Genomic DNA, 17,545 nt, shown 5'->3' with positions numbered 1-17,545 from the left:
CTTTCTTTTATTTATGTAGTGTATCACACTGATTGATTTGCAGATGTTGAATCGCCCTTGCAGTCCAGGAATAAATCCCACTTGGTCCTGGTGAATAATCCTTTAAATGGAGTTTACTGGCTAGTGTCTTGGTGAGAATTTTGGCATCCATGTTCATCAGGGATATTGGTCTGTAATTCTCCTTTTTGGTGGGGTCTTTGTCTGGTTTTGGGATCAAGGTAATGCTGGCCTCATAGAGTCTGGAAGCTTTCCTTCCATTTCTATTTTTTGGAAACAGCTTCAGAAGAATAGGTATTAATTCTTCCTTAAGTGTTTGGTAGAATTCGCCTGGGAAGCCATCTGGCCCTGGGCTCTTGTTTGTTGGGAGATTTTTGATTAATGCTTCAATTTCCTTGCTAGTTATGGGTCTGTTCAGGTTTTCTATTTCTTCCTGTTTCAGTTTTGGTAGTTTATACATCTCTAGGAATGCATCCATTTCTTCCAGATTGCCTAATTTGTTGGCAGAGTTGCTCATAATATGTTCTTATAACTGTATTTCTTCGGTGTTGGTTGTGATCTCTCCTCTTTCATTCATGATTTTATTTATTTGGGTCCTTTCTCTTTTCTTTTTGAGAAGTCTGGCCCGAGGTTTATCAATCTTATTAATTCTTTCAAAGAACCAGCTCCTAGTTTCATTGATCTGTTCTACTCTTCTTTTGGTTTCTATTTCATTGATTTTTGCTCTAATCTTTATTATTTCTCTTCTCCTGCTGGGTTAGGCTTTATTTGCTGTTCTTACTCCAGCTCCTTTAGGTGTAAGGTTAGGTTTTGTATTTAAGGCCTTTTTTGTTTCTTGAGAAAGGCTTGTATTGCTATATACTTTCCTCTTAGGACCACCTTTGCTGCATCCCAAACGTTTTGAAGTGTTGTGCTTTCATTTTCATTTGTTTCCATGAATTTCTTAAATTCTTCTTTTATTTCCTGGTTGACCAATTCATTCTTTAATAAGATGGTCTTTATAGCCTCCATGTGTTTGAGTTCTTTCCAAATTTCCTCTTCTGATTGAGTTCCAGGTTTCAAAGCATTGTGGTCTGAAAATATGCATGGAATGATCCCAATTTTTTGGTACCAGTTGAAACCTGATTTGTGACCCAGTGTGTGATCTATTCTGGAGAATGTTCCATGTGCACTCGACAAGAATGTGTGTTCTATTGCTTTAGGATGGAGTGTTCTAAATGTATCTGTAAAGTCCACCTGGTCCAGTGTGTCATTCAAAGCTTTTGTTTCCTTGTTGATCCTCTGCTTAGATGATCTGTCCATTGCAGTGACTGGAGTGTTAAAGTTCCCTACTATTATTGTATTATTATCGATGTGTTTCTTTAGTTTTATTATTAATTGGTTTATATAACTGGCTGCTCCCATGTTAGGGGTATAAATATTTACAACTGTTAGATCTTCTTGTTGGATAGACCCTTTAATTATGATATAGTGTCCTTCCTCATCTCTTATTACAGCCTTAGAATCTAATTTGTATAAGGATTGCCACACCAGCTTTCTTTTCATGTCCACTAGCATGATATATGGTTTTTTACCCCCTCACTTTAAATCTGGAGGTGTCTTTGGGTCTAAAATGAGTCTCCTGCAGACAGCATATCAATGGGTCTTGCTTTTTTATTCAATCTGATACCCTGTGTCTTTTGATTGGGGCATTTAGCCCATTTACATTCAGGGTTATTATTGAAAGATATGAATTTAGTGCCATTGTATTACCTGTAAAGTCACCGTTTCTGTAGATTCTCTCTGTTCCTTTCTGGTCTATATACTTTTGGGCTCTCTCTTTGCTTAAAGAATCCTTTTTACTATTTCTTGTAGGGCTAGTTTGGTGATCACAAATTCTTTTAGTTTCTGTTTGTCCTGGGAGCTTTTTATCACTCCTTCTATTTTGAATGACATCCTAGCTGGATAAAGTATTCTTGGCTGCATATTTTTCTCATTTAGTACCCTGAATATATCATGCCAGTTCTTTCTGGCCTGCCAGGTCTCTGTGGATAGGTCCGCTGCAAGTCTAATGTTTCCACCCTTGTAGGTTTATGGACCTCTTGTCCCAAGTTGCTTTCAGGATTTCCTCTTTGTCTCTGAGATTTACAAGTTTCACTATTATATGTCGGGGTACAGACCTGTTTTTACTGATTTTGAGAAGGGTTCTCTGTGCCTCCTGGGCTTTTATGCCTGCTTCCTTCCCCAGATTAGGGTAAGTTCTCCACTATAATTTGCTCCAATATACCTTCTGCCCCTCTCTCTCTTTCCTCTTTTTTCTGGGATCCCAATTATTCTAATATTGTTTCACTTTACAGTATCACTTATTTCTCGAATTCTCCCCTCGTGATCCAGTAGTTGTTTATCTCTCTTTCCTCAGCTTCTTGATTCTCCATCATTTTGTCTTTTATTATCACCAATTCTCTCTTCTGCCTCATTTATCTTAGTAGTTAGAGCCTCCATTTTTTATTGCATCTCATTAATAGCCTTTTTTTATTTCAACTTATTTCAATTTTAGTTCTTTTATTTCTCCAGAAAAGGATTCTCTGCTCAAACCCAGGTAGTATCTTTATAATCATTATTCTGAACTCTAGTTCCGACATCTTACTTATATCCATACTGATTAGGTCCCTGGCAATCAGTACTGCCTCTTTTTCTCTTTTTTTAGGTGAGTTTTTCCATCTTGTCATTCTGTCCAGAGAAGAACAGATGAACGAGAGAACAAAATACTAAAATGGCAACGACCCCAGAGAAATATACACTAAAGAAATCAGGTAAGACTGGAAACCAAAAAAATAAAATAAAAATTAAAAAAGAGAATATAATCAGACAGGTGGGCAGAACAGACCAATACACTGGATCCTGTGTGTATTTTGGTCTGTTTGTTAGAAAACTAGATCCCAAAATTGTAAAGAAAGAAAAACTTATATATGTAAAAAATAAAATTAAATACAATTAAAGGACAGAATGTAACTGTAAAAATGAAAATTAAAAGAAGAGAAAAAAGAGGAAAAAAAGAGAAGGAATATAAACAGACAAGTGAAAAGAACAGAGCAATACACTATATCCTGACTGTATTTTGGTCGGTTTGTTACAAGAAACTATATCTCAAAATTGTAAAGAAAGAAAACTTACATAAATAAAGTAAATACACTGAAAGACTGTAACTGTAAAGATGAAAATTTTAAAAAAGATTTTAACAGGAAAAAAAAAAAGAAAAAGAAAGAGAGAGAGAATATTATCAGACCCATGAAGAAAACAGAGCCATACACTAGATTCTTGGTGTATTGTGGTCTTTTAGAAGAATCTGCATCCCAAAATTGTAAAGAAAGAAAGATTAAATATTAATGAGTCATTATTTAATCATTAAATACAATGAAAGGTTAGAATATAACTGTAAAAATGAAAATTAAAGTTTTAAAAGCTGATAAAATAAGAAATTGTTGAAAAGGAAAGAGAAAAAAATTTTAAATTAAAAGACTAAAGAATTGTGGGGAAAAAACCATGAATTCTATATGCTGTATGCCCCTAGCGCTGAGTTCTGCAATTCTCAATGATTGGTAAAATTGGTCTTGCCTGGATGTTCTTGCTGATCTTCTGGGGGAGGGGCCTGCTGCAGATTCTCAAGTGTCTTTGCCCCAGGCAGAATGACACTGCCCTTGCCAGGGGGCAAGGCTAAGTAATCTGCTCTGGATTGATCTATGTGGCTTTTGTTCCCTGAAAGCTTTCCGTACTACTTTAGAGGATGAGATTGAAATGGTGGCCTCTCAATCTCCAGCCCCAGAGCCAAGAGCCAAGAGCTTGGGCCGGATTCCTCAGTGCACCCTCAGGGAGAAGCAATCAATCACTCCTGTCCTCCCTGGTCTCGGTCCCCACTCCATGCTCACCCAGCCTGTCACCAAGCATTTCTTTTTTTTTTTACTTTTTTTTTTAAAGATTTTATTTATTTATTTGACAGAGACAGAGATAGCAAGAGCAGGAACACAAGAAGGGGGAGTGGAAGAGGGAGAAGCAGGCTTCCCGCCAAGCAGGGAGCCCGATGTGGGGCTCGATCCCAGGACCCCGGGATCATGACCTGAGCCAAAGGCAGACGCTTAACGACTGAGCCACCCAGGCGCCCTGACCAAGCATTTCTATCTCAGACAGGCAACCCTGCTTTGAGTCTCCAAACCCTGCTGACTCCTGCAGCTCTCACCCATGCCACTCCTCCCAGGGGTCTCGTCAGTTCTGCCAGTTCTGTCGCTTGTTGGGCCCCTGCTCAGACAGCAGTCACCAGACCAGGCCACAGTTCAGTTTATGGCAACCCTGAACTGAGAGTCCACTCCTGGCTCACTGATAGCAGCCAACTTCACCACTCTCATGTCTGGGAACTCTGCCACATTCAGACACCCCCCCATCTTCCTGTAACCCTGGTGATCCTGAGACCACACTGTCTCACCTAAGATTCTACCCTGCTTCACCACCTGAGCATCTTTCAGGCAGGGATGTCCCTCACCAGAGCAGACTTCTTTCTAAACATTCTGATTTTGCACTCTGCTGCTATATCACTTTCCGGTAGCCAGCTTACAGAAGCTCCCTCCCCCTGGGGTCTATCTTCCCATATATCAGCTCAGACGCACTTCTCCACACCTCCTACCTTGCAGAAAGTAGTCACTTTTCTATTTGTAGAGTTGCAGCTATTCTTTTCTTAGATCTCTGGTTGAGTTCACAGGTGTTCAGAATGACTTGATAGCTATCTAGCTGAATTCCTGGGACCGGATGAAACTAAGGTCTCCTACTCCTCCACCATCTTGGTGAAAAATCACGAAGATATATATTTTTAAAAGTGCCAGGCATAAAGGGGCACCTGGGTAGCACAGTTGGTTAAGTGTCCCCAACTCTTGGTTGCGGCTCAGGTCCTATGCATAGGGCTCTGTACTCAGAGCAGAGTCCCTCGAATCTCTCTCCCTCTCCCTCTCCCACTCATGCTCACTCTCTCTCAAATAAATAAATCTTTAATAAATAAAAATTTTTGAAAGTGCCAGGCATGAAAACAAACACATAAATCAATGGAACAGAATAAAGGGTGCAGAAATAAACCCATGCATATATGGTGTATTAATTTACTATAAAGGAGCCAAGAATACTCAATGGGAAAAGGATAGTCTCTTCAATAAATGGTGTTGGGAAAACTGGGCAGCCACATGCAAAAGACCCCTATCTTAATACCATACACAAAAAATCAACTCAAAATGAGTTAAAAACTTGCATATAAGGCCTGAGACCATAAAACTTCTAGAAGAAAACACAGAGGATAAGCTCTTTGACATCAGTCTTGGCAATATTTTTTTTTTGGATTTGCCACCAAAAGCAAAGGCAACAAAAGCAAAAATAAACAAGCAGGACTATATCAAAAAGCTTCTGCACAGCAAAGGAAACCATCAACAGAATGAAAAGGCAACCTTTGGAATGTGAAAAAGTATTTCCAAATCATATATCTGATAAGTTGTTTTTTTTTTAAGTAGGCTCCACACCCACCTTAGAGCCCAACATGAGACTTGAATTCAAGACCCTGAGATGGAATCCTGAGCTGAAATCAAAATTGGACGCCTAACCAACTGAGCCACCCAGATGCTCCTGTGATAAGGATTTAATATCCAACATATATAAGAAACTCATATAACAGCCAAAAAAAAAAAAAAATCAGGTTTTAAAATGGGCAGAGGATCTGAATAGGTATTTTTCCAAAAAAGACATACAAATGGCCAAGAGGTACATGAAAAGGTACTCAACATCACTAACCATCAGAAAAATGAAAATCAAAACCACAATGCGATACCACCTCACACCAGTTAGAATGGCCATTATCAAAGAGCCAAGAAATAACAAATATTGGCAAGAATGTAGAGAAAAGGGAACTGCTGGTGGGAATGTAAATTAAAACTGAATTTTAAGTAATCAAAAACTAGTAGTCTTTGCTTTCTAAACATAAAAAAATAGGTAAGTTCATTCATCAACTACTTTAAATAATTTTACACACATTACCACAAAAGGTATAAGACTATATTCTTCAGATGTGATTCTGAATTTCCTTATTTACAATTCTATCATAACAAGGAAGAACTTTCATTGGTTCAGGTTGAGGTTAAGATTACCTCAATTAAGAACAATGATCAGATAAATAAGTGGTTTGCCTTTCACAGAAAAAGTATGAATTCAAATCAATAAATATTTGCCAAGTACTCATTATATAAAACAAGGAACTCAAGAGCATTAAGGCAGCAAACAACAAAGACAAGTCTATCTCCTCCTATGAAAAAATTATAGGCCTGTTGATTTCAATGTGTAAAAAGGTGAGGAGTCCTATCTTCTGGTTACTTGAAATGCTGCATTCAAAAAAAGCACATTGGTAGCCATTTGGAATGAGGGCCACATTTCATTTAATCTCTTATAAGCCTCTGTTCTGTTTATAAACTAGTAAAAATGAGTTTTTTAATAAAACCACTACAAATGAGGAGAAAGTATACCAAGTGGTATTCCAGAGGACTCTCTTTGTCTTTGAATATAACTATTTCATAGTACCACTAGAAAAAATATCCAAAGCAAATTATGCCAAAACTTAGAAGGATCAACAGCACCTGGGAGAAAATAAAAATCCCAATCAAAATAAGTTTTCCTAAATAAGTAGTTAGGGCTAATAAATGCTACTTTCATTTATGTAGCCATTAACCTCCAAAGGAAGCTGAATAAGCTAATTATTTCTCAATTAGCCTTTTGTTTACTCATACTTAGGAACCCAAGTGCCACACATATTTAAATGCCAAAACTAAAACAAAACTTTAGTTCTAGGGGCACCTGGGTGGCTCAGTTAAGCATCCAACTCTTGATCTCAGCTCAGGTCTTGATCTCAGGGTTGTGAGTTCAAGCCCCTCACTGGGCTCCACACTGGGCATGGAGCCTACTTAAAAAAACAAAAAAAACAAAAAAAAAAACTTTAGTTCTAAAACATTTCAAAATAAAGTTTTGAGAAAATTAACAAATATCTCCCCAAAATTAAAGAAATTAATTCCTAGTCAAACTTTTCAGTACATTATTCCTCAAATGAGATGGAATGCTCAGTACTACTGAGAAAGCTTCAAAAAAGCTTCTGTAACGTCATGGCAAGGCAATATATATTTCTTACGGTCAATAAACACACAACGTCTGCCCCTACAAGAGCAATGTAACCATCTTGTAGAAAACTTTGAATTTTACATGAAATGTAGTCCAAATCTTTCATCCCATTCTGTTCCAGAAGGGTAACTGAAAACTATAGTTCATCTCTAACTCTGAATTTTAGTACTGAAAAGTAGCATCAATAAAGCAACCGTATTTATTTACTAGACATCTACCATATAGAAAAGGCATAAAACAAAGCTCCTGATCTTAAACTCATTCTTTAATTTATAATCTTATCAATGACTTGAATTAATTTAGCACTATGTAATGAAGTCTTAAGACCACTTATCACACAAGAAAATAAAAATAGAGGCAGAATCACTATTTTGAGGCAGATTCTCAGGCCAAAGCATAAAATAAAACTAATTACCAAAGTCTAGGTTCCCTGACTGAGAAAATCTATCCTGATGAAAAGAACACTTACACCATTTCAGATGCCCTGGCCAAAGTCAAGGCTCAGCCACTGTTCAATGTAAGGCATCCCAGGAGATACTTCCCCTAGTTTTAAAACTGAGCATCCCAGGCAAACCTAGGGTCACCCTAGCTTGAGAAGTAGTAAGGAGAAAGCAATTCAAACTTCTATTTAGGACTTATGTATTAATCTCTATGCAACAAAGAGTTGAGTGGATTAGAGAATCTCTAATCCCCTCCAGTTTTAAGTCTCTCTCACTTAAACTGGCCATTCTCTTCTGACTCATTTTACATGGCCTCTTAGAACTGTAAGACTTTAGTGATAACTCCTTCCTTCAGCCTTCTCTCTTCTAGAACATCACACTCTGATTTTACTCCAAACTCACTGGCTATTCCCTCCGTTCTTCCTCTACCTGACAGAAAACATGAAATGTCCCAGAGCTTGATCCTCTGCTGTCTTCTCTATACTCTCTCCATGTGACCACCTTTAAACACCATTTATACTCAGATACCTTTCGAAATTCATACCTCCACCTCTCGCATCTCCCCACTGAGCTCCAGACTTCAATATCGTACCTGAACTTCTAAAAAGCATCTCAAACTTCACAAGGCCAAAACAGAACTCAATTCTACTTGCCTTCCTCACTCTTCCCTGCCTCAGGAAATGGTACTACCATAGACTATAATTACTGAAGCCAAAACTAAGACATCATCTTTGATTCCTCTTTCCCTCCTTTTCCATCTCCAAAGCATCAGTAAATCCTGTCAGGTTTCTCAAGTATATTCCAAACCCATTCTCTTCTCTCCAAATCTGATCTCACCACTATGATCAAAGCCATCATCTGTCACCTAATTACTACAGTAACCTATTAACTGGCTTCCCTACTGATCTTCTTTCCCACACCCCTCCAAAATTTCTTCTGCCCACAAAACAGCCAGGAGTGATCTGTAAACACCAAAGATAGAGAATGTCTACTTTGTTTCCCCAATACATAGAACAGTGTCAGCCTCATAGTAGACACTTGGTGAATGAATGACCAGTCACCTCTCCTCCCCTTTCATAGCTAACTTCCCCCCATATAGAATAGAATCCAAACTTCTTACAATGCCTTATATTATCAGGCCTCCTTCGCATCCTCACATCCCTGCTCTCTATGCTCCAAATTCACTGGCTCTTGATATTCCTCAAACTCCTCATTTTTACCGTAGAGCTGTTTCTGTACCCTCCACCTGAACACTCCTCCCTCATGCCTGGTTCCTTCTCATCATTCTGGCCTCAGCTCAGTATTACCTCCTCAGAAAGGCCTTCCTGACCAGCCTATCCAAAGTAGCTCTACCCATCTTCGGTCACCTCACCCAGTTCCCTTTTTTTCATAGTACTTACCAGGTGAATTCTCTTGTTGTTAGTTTACTTACAGACAGCTTCCTCCTCACTAGAATGTAAGCTCCCTTACAGCTGGGACCTTATCTTTCTTGTTCAGTGATGTATCCCTAGAGACTAGTACAATGCTTACTACATAATATTTATTGAAAGAATGACTCACAAACATTTACCAAGTACTTATTATGTGCCAACTGCTATGCTAGGTAATAACAATGGATTTTTTTTAATTAAACAAAAATAAAAAGTGGAAGTAAAATATTAGTATGAGGAGCAACTTGATGTTCATTTTACGTTGACCATTCCCACACTTGAAATGAAAGATCTTATAGGATAAATTCTACTTTTCAAAATATTACTTTGATGGTGTAAAATATGAATACCCTTAAAGTAGTAATAATAATTAGTATCTCATTGCAGCTTTGGAAGTTATCTAGATGATGACATTGTTCATTTTTTAATGCGCATTTTATACATTAGTTCCCACTAATTAAGCCATCACTCAGTAAAATACTATCTAGGACTCTACATATCTTCAGAATACCCATACAAACATTTCATCCAATCAGAAAAAAATCATGACTCTGTAAAATCTTTCTGTTCTCAACATACAGAAATATTTACAACATGACAATAGTGGTTGTCAACTTACCATTTATTGCCTGGCCTCAGATTAATTAACCAGCTTCATTCAAGCCAAGAAGTGATCAAATTCCAATTACTAATCAACTTCATTTCACAAAAGTCATCACTAAAGTTGAGATTCACCCCTCAACTTCCAATGCCAATTATAATAGAACATGTCCAACCGAGTTTAGGTGAAAGAGTTATGTTTCATTGTTACCACAGTACTTTTAGATCCATCTAATTCAGAACCACAGCAGAAAACCTTAGTATCTGATGTAATCATACCAGTTACTACCACTACCATTATGACATCACTAATCACCTATGGCAAACCATCAACTAGAAAGAGGTAGATTTCAAGCTCAGGGCATTAAACAAATGACATTTCTTCCAGATCTTATGTTTTCTATAACATCATGTTTTAGCACACTTTAAAACTATCATATCCTACCCCAAAATGTTGTAAGCGTTGAATATATTAATGTTTTTATTTTATTTATTTATTTATTTTTTTTTTTAAAGATTTTATTTATTTATCAGAGAGCGAGAGAGAGAGAGCACAAGCGGGGGAACAGCAAGCAGAGGGAGAGGGAGAAGCGGGCTCTCTGCTGAGCAGGGAGCCCAATGCGGGACTCGATCCCAGGACCCTGGGATCATGACCTGAGCTGAAGGCAGCCGCTTAACCGACTGAGCCACCCAGGCACCCCGAATATATTAATGTTTTTAAAATATGATTTATAAAATGAATCAAGTTCAGTATAACTAGATATACCTACTCAAAATATTACTGTATCATACTAGATTTTTAAAACCTAAGGGAAATTGAGGCACCTGGGTGGCCCAGTTGGTTAAACATCCCAACTCTTGATTTCAGCTCAGGTCATGATCTCAGGGATGTGAGATCAAGCCACAATGTCAGGCTCTGCACTGGGCGTGAAGCCTACTTAAGATTCCCTCTCTTCTCCCTCTCTAAAAAACAAAACAAACAAACAAAAAGAACCTAAGGGAAATATACCCATCCTTCAACCAATTTTGAAATTATTATACATTTTGAATAGTAAGGTATTCTCAAATGCACTCAACCAAAAAAACATAAAAGACATACAACTCGTTCTATTTAAAATTAGCTTTCTAACCATACTTGCCAATAGAGAAAGAGGAGGGGCGGGGGGGGGGGGGGCTTTTGTTTTTTCTTTGTATGGAAATATAAGAACATATTCATCTTATTTACATTTATAAACAGTTACTCTATAAAGCTGAAAAACTATAGGTACCAAAACAAAATTAAATCTTAAAGCAAAGGTCAAAAGTTCAGGATTTTCCAACTCACACTTGTTACTACTATGTTTTTACTGTCATTACTTAAAAAATAAAAAAGTTCCCTTCAGTATTTTCAGCTGATTCTATATTACCTTTCATTTTCTCTTTAGTCTAGTTGCATATTTGTATAAACAAATCAGTTTTAGGATACCTAGAATTAACCCACATATTGAAATAAACTCATTTCAATACCAGAAACTATCTACTTATCCCTGGTCTTACCATTGGCCCACAGGACCAAAATGATTGCTGACAAATTCAATCAGAAGACAGCCCCTTGTTTTCAGAAAAGCTCTAAAATCATTCAAGTTAGTCAAAAGATACACTGGACATCATTTCAAAAATATAAATTCTCTTCAAATTCTCAGAAAGGAAAAGAAATTCCTGCATAAATCAACTCAGAGGTCGTTAACTTGACCTTCACCATCTGCTCATTTGTAGAAGAAACTACACTTAATTTTTTCATCTATGGTATAACTTTATAAAACTAACTAAAAAATAATTTTAAATACTTATTTGCTCATGGGGCGCCTGGGTGGCTCAGCTGGTTAAGCGTCTGCCTTAGGCTCAGATTATGGTCCCAGGGTCCTGGGATCGGGCCGCACTGGGCTCCCTGCTCAGCGGAGATCCCGCTTTTCCATCTCCTCCCTGCTCGTGCTCTCTCCCGCTATCGCTGTCTCTCGCTCTCAAATAAATAAAATCTTAAAAAAAAACAAACAAACTTATTTGCTCAAGAAAATAAAGAAGCATAACAAAAACCACATCATTATTACTGTAAAAGTAATCTACTCTCAGCATATAGCCGAAAAAAAAAATTTATTGGAAAGTCATGTCCTGACTTACCAATGGTTTATCACTGTCAAAAAAGCTGAGATAAAATATATGCTTTGTAAAGATATCCTGTCCAAATTCCTTCAACTTGGGTACTGTTTATAAAGTATCTCCTTCCACTATGTTCTTTGCCACAGCTAAGGTCTAGAGGCTGCAATACAACCTCAAAGTCCTTCCTTCAGTTACTTAACTTCTAAGCACTATGATGTTTTCTTCCTCATGGAAGAAAAATGGATACAACGCTTGGGTGATATTATACCTCCAAACATATTATTACAAATCTATTTAAAGAGGTTAGGTTAGAAAGATATTACAGATGGCTTCTGACATGTACAGATAAATTGAAACCACTCCATCCAACCCCTAGGGATAATGAAGTGTCTTCTCACTTACTGAAGTTACTTTGATTGCAGGATTTCCAAATACTCAGTAAGCATCAGAAACCTCTTAACTGCGGTCTCCCCTTCTTAGGACAAGTAGTATACATCTTAGAGAAAATAATTCCTACTCACATTTTTACTAACTTCATGCCTACATTAAATTCCATTATTTCTAAAAGTGTTGCAGGACCAAATTTAAGAGAATGATTTTAAATTTAACTCCGGATTTTAAAATTTATATATGTCTCCATCTAAAAGTACAGTATGATGACTACAGTTAACAATACTGTATGACTGAAATTTGCTAAGAGAGTAGATCTTAAGTGTTCTTACCACTCACAAAAATATTGTAACTCTATGAGGTGATGGATATATTAACTAGCTTGATTGTGGAGATCATTTCATGATGCATATATACATCAAAATATCAAGTTGTACACCTTAAATATACATACAATTTCTACTTGTCAATTACATCCCCAATAACTGGTAAAATTATGTCTTTAAAAAACACATCACAAATTTCTAGACTATCACAAAATTGCATTATTTGAAATTTTAATAGCAACTGTGCCTGATATATTTCAAACAGCAGAAAATACTATCAGAAAAAAAATTCACATTTCCAAATACTGCTTCTACTTTTTTCGTTTTGCAAATAGCTTTGAATGTACAGGAAGATGTCAGTTACAAGTGGAACTCAAACATTTTGTGGAACAAGGTTACTTAGGAGTTCTAGAAACACCTAAAATTGTAGGAAAAATTTTGCGTCTGTCTTTAGGGCAATTTTTTCTGGATAAAAGGCCTATATAACTTCCCAGCTTCTCAAAAGGGTTCAAGATCCAATTAAAGTGACTGGAGGAACCGTCAGTGTCAAATAACTTGTCACAGGCAACCCAAGCCTTATTTTTTTTTTATCCCGACTTGGGGGTGGGGGGGTATCCTAATTTCGTGGCTCCTACACAACTTCTAAGCAGATGCAGGCATGAAATGGCTGTCCGTCCGATACAAACCGCTCCCTTCACACACTGAACGCGGCAATCTCCAAATTTTCCTTGAAGGGGCCAGGGAGAAGCAAACGCATTAACACCCCCACTGCTCAAAGATCGATTGGCTCATGCAGGACGTGTCCTCCCCTTATGCCAGAGAGGGCTGCGGGGAGGTGACCAGGTTTCACTGAGGGGCTGAAGTCCCCTCCGGGATCACTTACGGAGGAGACCGCATCACCAGCAACCTCCTCCCGCCCCAAAACGCCCCAAGCAGCAGCTGCGGGCGTGGGCGCAGCGGACCCCGGCCCTCCCAGGCACGCCACGAGCCGCCGCCGCAGCACGGTCGCAGCGACCTTCTCGCTCACGTCCCCCGTGAGCCCCGTTATCCACGTTGGCCACACACCCCACGAGGGAAAGGGAGGAGGTCGGACAACAAAGCGCAACAGCAGGAGGCCCAGGCGAGCTTTAAGTTGGGGCGCGGAGGCTGCAGCCCGAGGAGGAGCTGGCTGGACGCCGAGCCGCGCGATGCGGGGCGGACGGGGCCGGGGACGCGGCCCGCCAGATGTCAGCCCGCGGGGCCGGGAGGAAACAGGGCGGGCGTGCGCGCGGCGGCGTCGGGGAGGCGGCCCGGGGGAAGCCAGGCCTGAGAAGGGAGAGGAGCGGCGCCGGGGTCCCGAGGCGCCTTGGTCGGCCGCGATCCCCACGCCAGCCGGAGGACTGTCCCGTTACTTACCCGCCGGGAGACTGCGGGCTCCGCCGGGGCTGTCTCGGCCGCCGGCCTCCGGGGCCAGGAAGCGCCCCCACATAGCGGGCGGGAGGGCCGGGGGCGCACGACTCCCCTCGTCCGTCCTCCCCCGCCTTCGCCTCCTGCTTCTTCGGCTGCGGAAACTTGTGTGGAGCCTGGGGCCGCGGCGGCAAGAGCTGGAGGGCGAGCAGGCGGTCTGGTTAACGGCTGCTCAGCGACGGGCGGGGAGCGCAGGGGCCAGATTCGACGCGGCGCCGCCGGCGGCGGCTGCCATGGCCCAACCCGCTGGGCTGAGGCCCGGGCCGGGGAAGCAGCGGCTCCGCGGTGACGGCGGCTGGGTCCCCGGCTGAGCCCAGGCTGGGCTCAGAGCCTCCAGGCGAAGTTGCAGCTGCGGCTTCTCTCCGCCCCCTCCTCCGGCAGAGCCGGAGCCCGAGTCGGGGCCGGGTGGGGGCGGGACCTGACGGGGGCGTGGCCTCGGGCGCTTACATAATGCGTGCGCGGCGCGGGGCGGGAACTGCGGACCGGTCCCGCAGGGTACCCTTACGCTGCTTTCCTCAGCCAGCGACTGATGGGTCGCCTCAATGCACCAGCTGCATCCCTCCCTCCGCATCCTTGTGCGCAGTCGGATGAGAAGAGGGGACGATGAAAAGAACTTGGCCCCGGGGCTGTATCTTTCGGTACCGCCCTCCCTAGGGTAATCCCTCAGGCCCTCCGGGGCACCTCTCTGAAAGAGACGTGGGAGACCGGTGCCCGCAGCATGACTGCTTGAGATAAAAGGCTAGCCCGGGAGGGATTGAGGGACTCCCAGTCTTCTTTGGGATTGGGATTAAAGTCATTTTGCATTCCAGAAACGTTGATAGATCACTTTGGGGGACAGAAAAGAAGTCGTGTTCCTGAATTCTCAAATTCATTGGCGCGGGAGCGGGTAGCAAAATATCTACTATACAAGAATGCGCACAGGAAAAAGCAGAAAAGAAAAAGACCAGAGGGTTCAGGGAGGGGCCGTAAATTTTAATCTAGTAGCCCAGTGATTCAGATAAGCAACCAGAGAGGAAGGATTTAAAATGGCACCAAAGTGTGTAATGGGAGTACCTCCTTACACCCTGCACCTTCACGTTTCTCCTGCATTTGGTCAGTTCCCACTCTTCACCTGAACCCAGAGTACAAGAGTAAGTATCCTGAGGAAGGACAAAAGGGAGCAGCATCGTCTCCTTAAATCTTACTTTTCACTGGAAATATTAGGATCCTTCCAACATTTAGATTTCTAGAAAAGAGTTCATTTAATAAGTATTGGTGGAGCACTGTAGAAGGAGGGTTCTACACCTGACACATGAATCAGAGATAAACTAAAAAGCAAGTCCCTACCCTCAACAAGACTTCTGAGTCCAGTGATACTTTTTCCTGTTTTAGAAGTTTGCTAACAAAAGCCTTGTATTTCTATTTAAACACTTTAGAGATGGGAAATACTGCTTAAAGCTTTTAGAGGTTAAATTACATTTAGTTGTGTAGTCTATTACTTACCACATCTGTGTTGTAATTTATCTGATTGCAGTTTTACATTTAGTCTCCCACCCATAGAGTTCCATTTATCTCTCCAAATCATGAGCAGAGTTGGCCCAAGGGTCAGCTTTTTCTGAGGATAGAAAGTGACAGAAACATGAAAGAATGTGATTGGTTCCTTTTCCTGATTTAAATGTGCATTAGCTCATTTGAATAGTTTAGGTATTCAAGTTTAGGAAACTTGAACAGTTGAGGTTCAGAAAGAAACCTAAAAAATAATAATAATAAATTCCAGAAAGAATTATCAGAAGCTATACAGCTGTATCAAAGTATCCTTGTTTTCATGATTTATAGTTACCATAGTCTCATATTAGGTACAGTATTTATTATAAACACCAAACTTTTTTGTATACAGTTCTAAGAAATGTATGAATTATTACAGATATATCTTGGTCCTTTGTGAGTTTATATTTATTTGTTATTCCAAAACTCTGCCAACTTCCACTCAATTCTAAGCAGTGTTGTTTTTTTTTAATCATTTGCTCAGATTTTCTACATGTTTTTTACCAATGTGAAGGGCATGATACTACACACACTCAAAAGAACATGTGAAGCTGAGACTATGTAAAATATTTCAATACCTATTACAGGGTAAAAGGAAATATTAAAAACATGTTTCTATTTTGGCAGCTGGCAGTTGGCACCAAAGAAAAAAATTGTTGTGTTACTACTAATTAAACTTGAAAGGATACAGATCTAATGCAATTAAGATAACATAAATACTAAGTGAGAGTACTATATATATGAAGTAAACTGTAACCATTTTTTTATTCATATAGATTCTGAATATATACTGAACTCAGATTCCCCCCACACCCAGTATCCATAGTTCTCAGAATGATTAAAATTTATCATAGCAAAGGCTTAAGAACCTAAGAACTACCTAACCATGACCAAGCTTGATGTTGTAAATTGGCATATTTTTGTTTTGTTATGATAGTATAAAAAAACCATGAGAGGAATCTTACAAGCAAAGACATTTATTACTGAACTTAAGTATTTCGGTAATTGTTCTTCTAAGCAGAGATAACAAAAGTAAGTAATGAAAATAGTGATTGTGTATGTTTCTCTGTGTGTGTATGTGTGTATGTGTTTTAATACAGTTGCTTAGGTGAAATTTACATAATGTTTTGGGACAGGACTCTTTAAAGTATAAACTAGATCATAAAAGAGTAAAATAGTACCAAAAACACCACATTTAATATCAAACCATATTAAACTCTTCATTTGAAATATTGCATTCCAAAAAAAAACAATTAAAAATGAAAAATAAATGTTGCATTTATAAATCTTAAATTCTTTGGATACGAATCTCTGATTAAGTTAAATTATCTACATGTATTTTTCTTACATAAATTTATCATATTGGGCAAACAACAACCAGAGAATTGAAGAGTGATATAACAAAGGATAAAAGTGATATTTTAAAATTAGAAGAAAATATCTTGTGCATAATATAAGGAAACCTCAAGAGAGGTTAATGTTTACAAAAATATAAAATATCAAAACCAATGAAAAGTAGAAAAATTAAACCATCCAGTAACAATTGAAATAGCTCCCAAAGAACAATTGCCACTTGAGAGGGACAGATTTGTGGATGAAGTCTAAAAAATTCCAAGGAACAGATAATTTTGGTGTATCAAGGTTGTTACAAGGGACGTGATATATAACCTCTCCCAGATCATAAAAATGATAACTTACTGAATTTATTGTGGGTTGTTGTAATTCCAAATAATCATTTATAACAATGAAAAAGGAAACTAAGAAACTCTTGACAATGGATTTGAAAAATCTTAATTGGATTCCTAGCAGATACATTCACTACACAAAGGTGAATAGAAGATGTAGAGTTTATTCAACCTGTCTGTGCCTCAATTTCCTCATCTGTGGTGCAACCAGGCCAACAGGGTGAGGATATCTCATCTCAAGTCCATGATTCCTGAGAGATACAGAAAATTAATCCCATCTGTACCTTTGGCTCCAAAGTCGGGTTGCAACGCCAATGAGAATATAGGTAAGACATGAACCACTAAATCATGGAGCAGTCCTTTGAGTAGGAGGCAAGGCTGGGAGGGATGGAATTTAAATG

At 39.5% G+C, this 17,545-nt stretch overlaps 1 protein-coding gene across 2 annotated transcripts in view; it reads right to left on the bottom strand.

Annotated features, from left to right (window-relative positions):
* Nucleotides 1-15,514, bottom strand: part of CEP85L (centrosomal protein 85L) — a 176,697-nt gene extending 161,183 nt beyond the window's left edge. Inside the window, exon 1 of one of the 2 annotated variants that reach the window (XM_036121240.2) lies at nt 15,418-15,514. In XM_036121240.2, coding sequence (XP_035977133.2) covers nt 15,418-15,499 — 82 coding nt within the window. In that variant the 5' untranslated portion in view covers nt 15,500-15,514. Of the gene's footprint in view, nt 1-13,884; nt 14,650-15,417 lie in introns of those variants that run through there. The other variant, XM_036121238.2, reaches the window with a different exon arrangement.
* Nucleotides 15,515-17,545: the final 2,031 nt, after the last annotated feature.

The sequence above is a fragment of the Halichoerus grypus genome, chromosome 9 (genome assembly GCF_964656455.1).
Source record: "Halichoerus grypus chromosome 9, mHalGry1.hap1.1, whole genome shotgun sequence".
Lineage (NCBI taxonomy): Eukaryota > Metazoa > Chordata > Mammalia > Carnivora > Phocidae > Halichoerus > Halichoerus grypus.
This window is presented reverse-complemented; position numbering and strand designations above follow the sequence as displayed.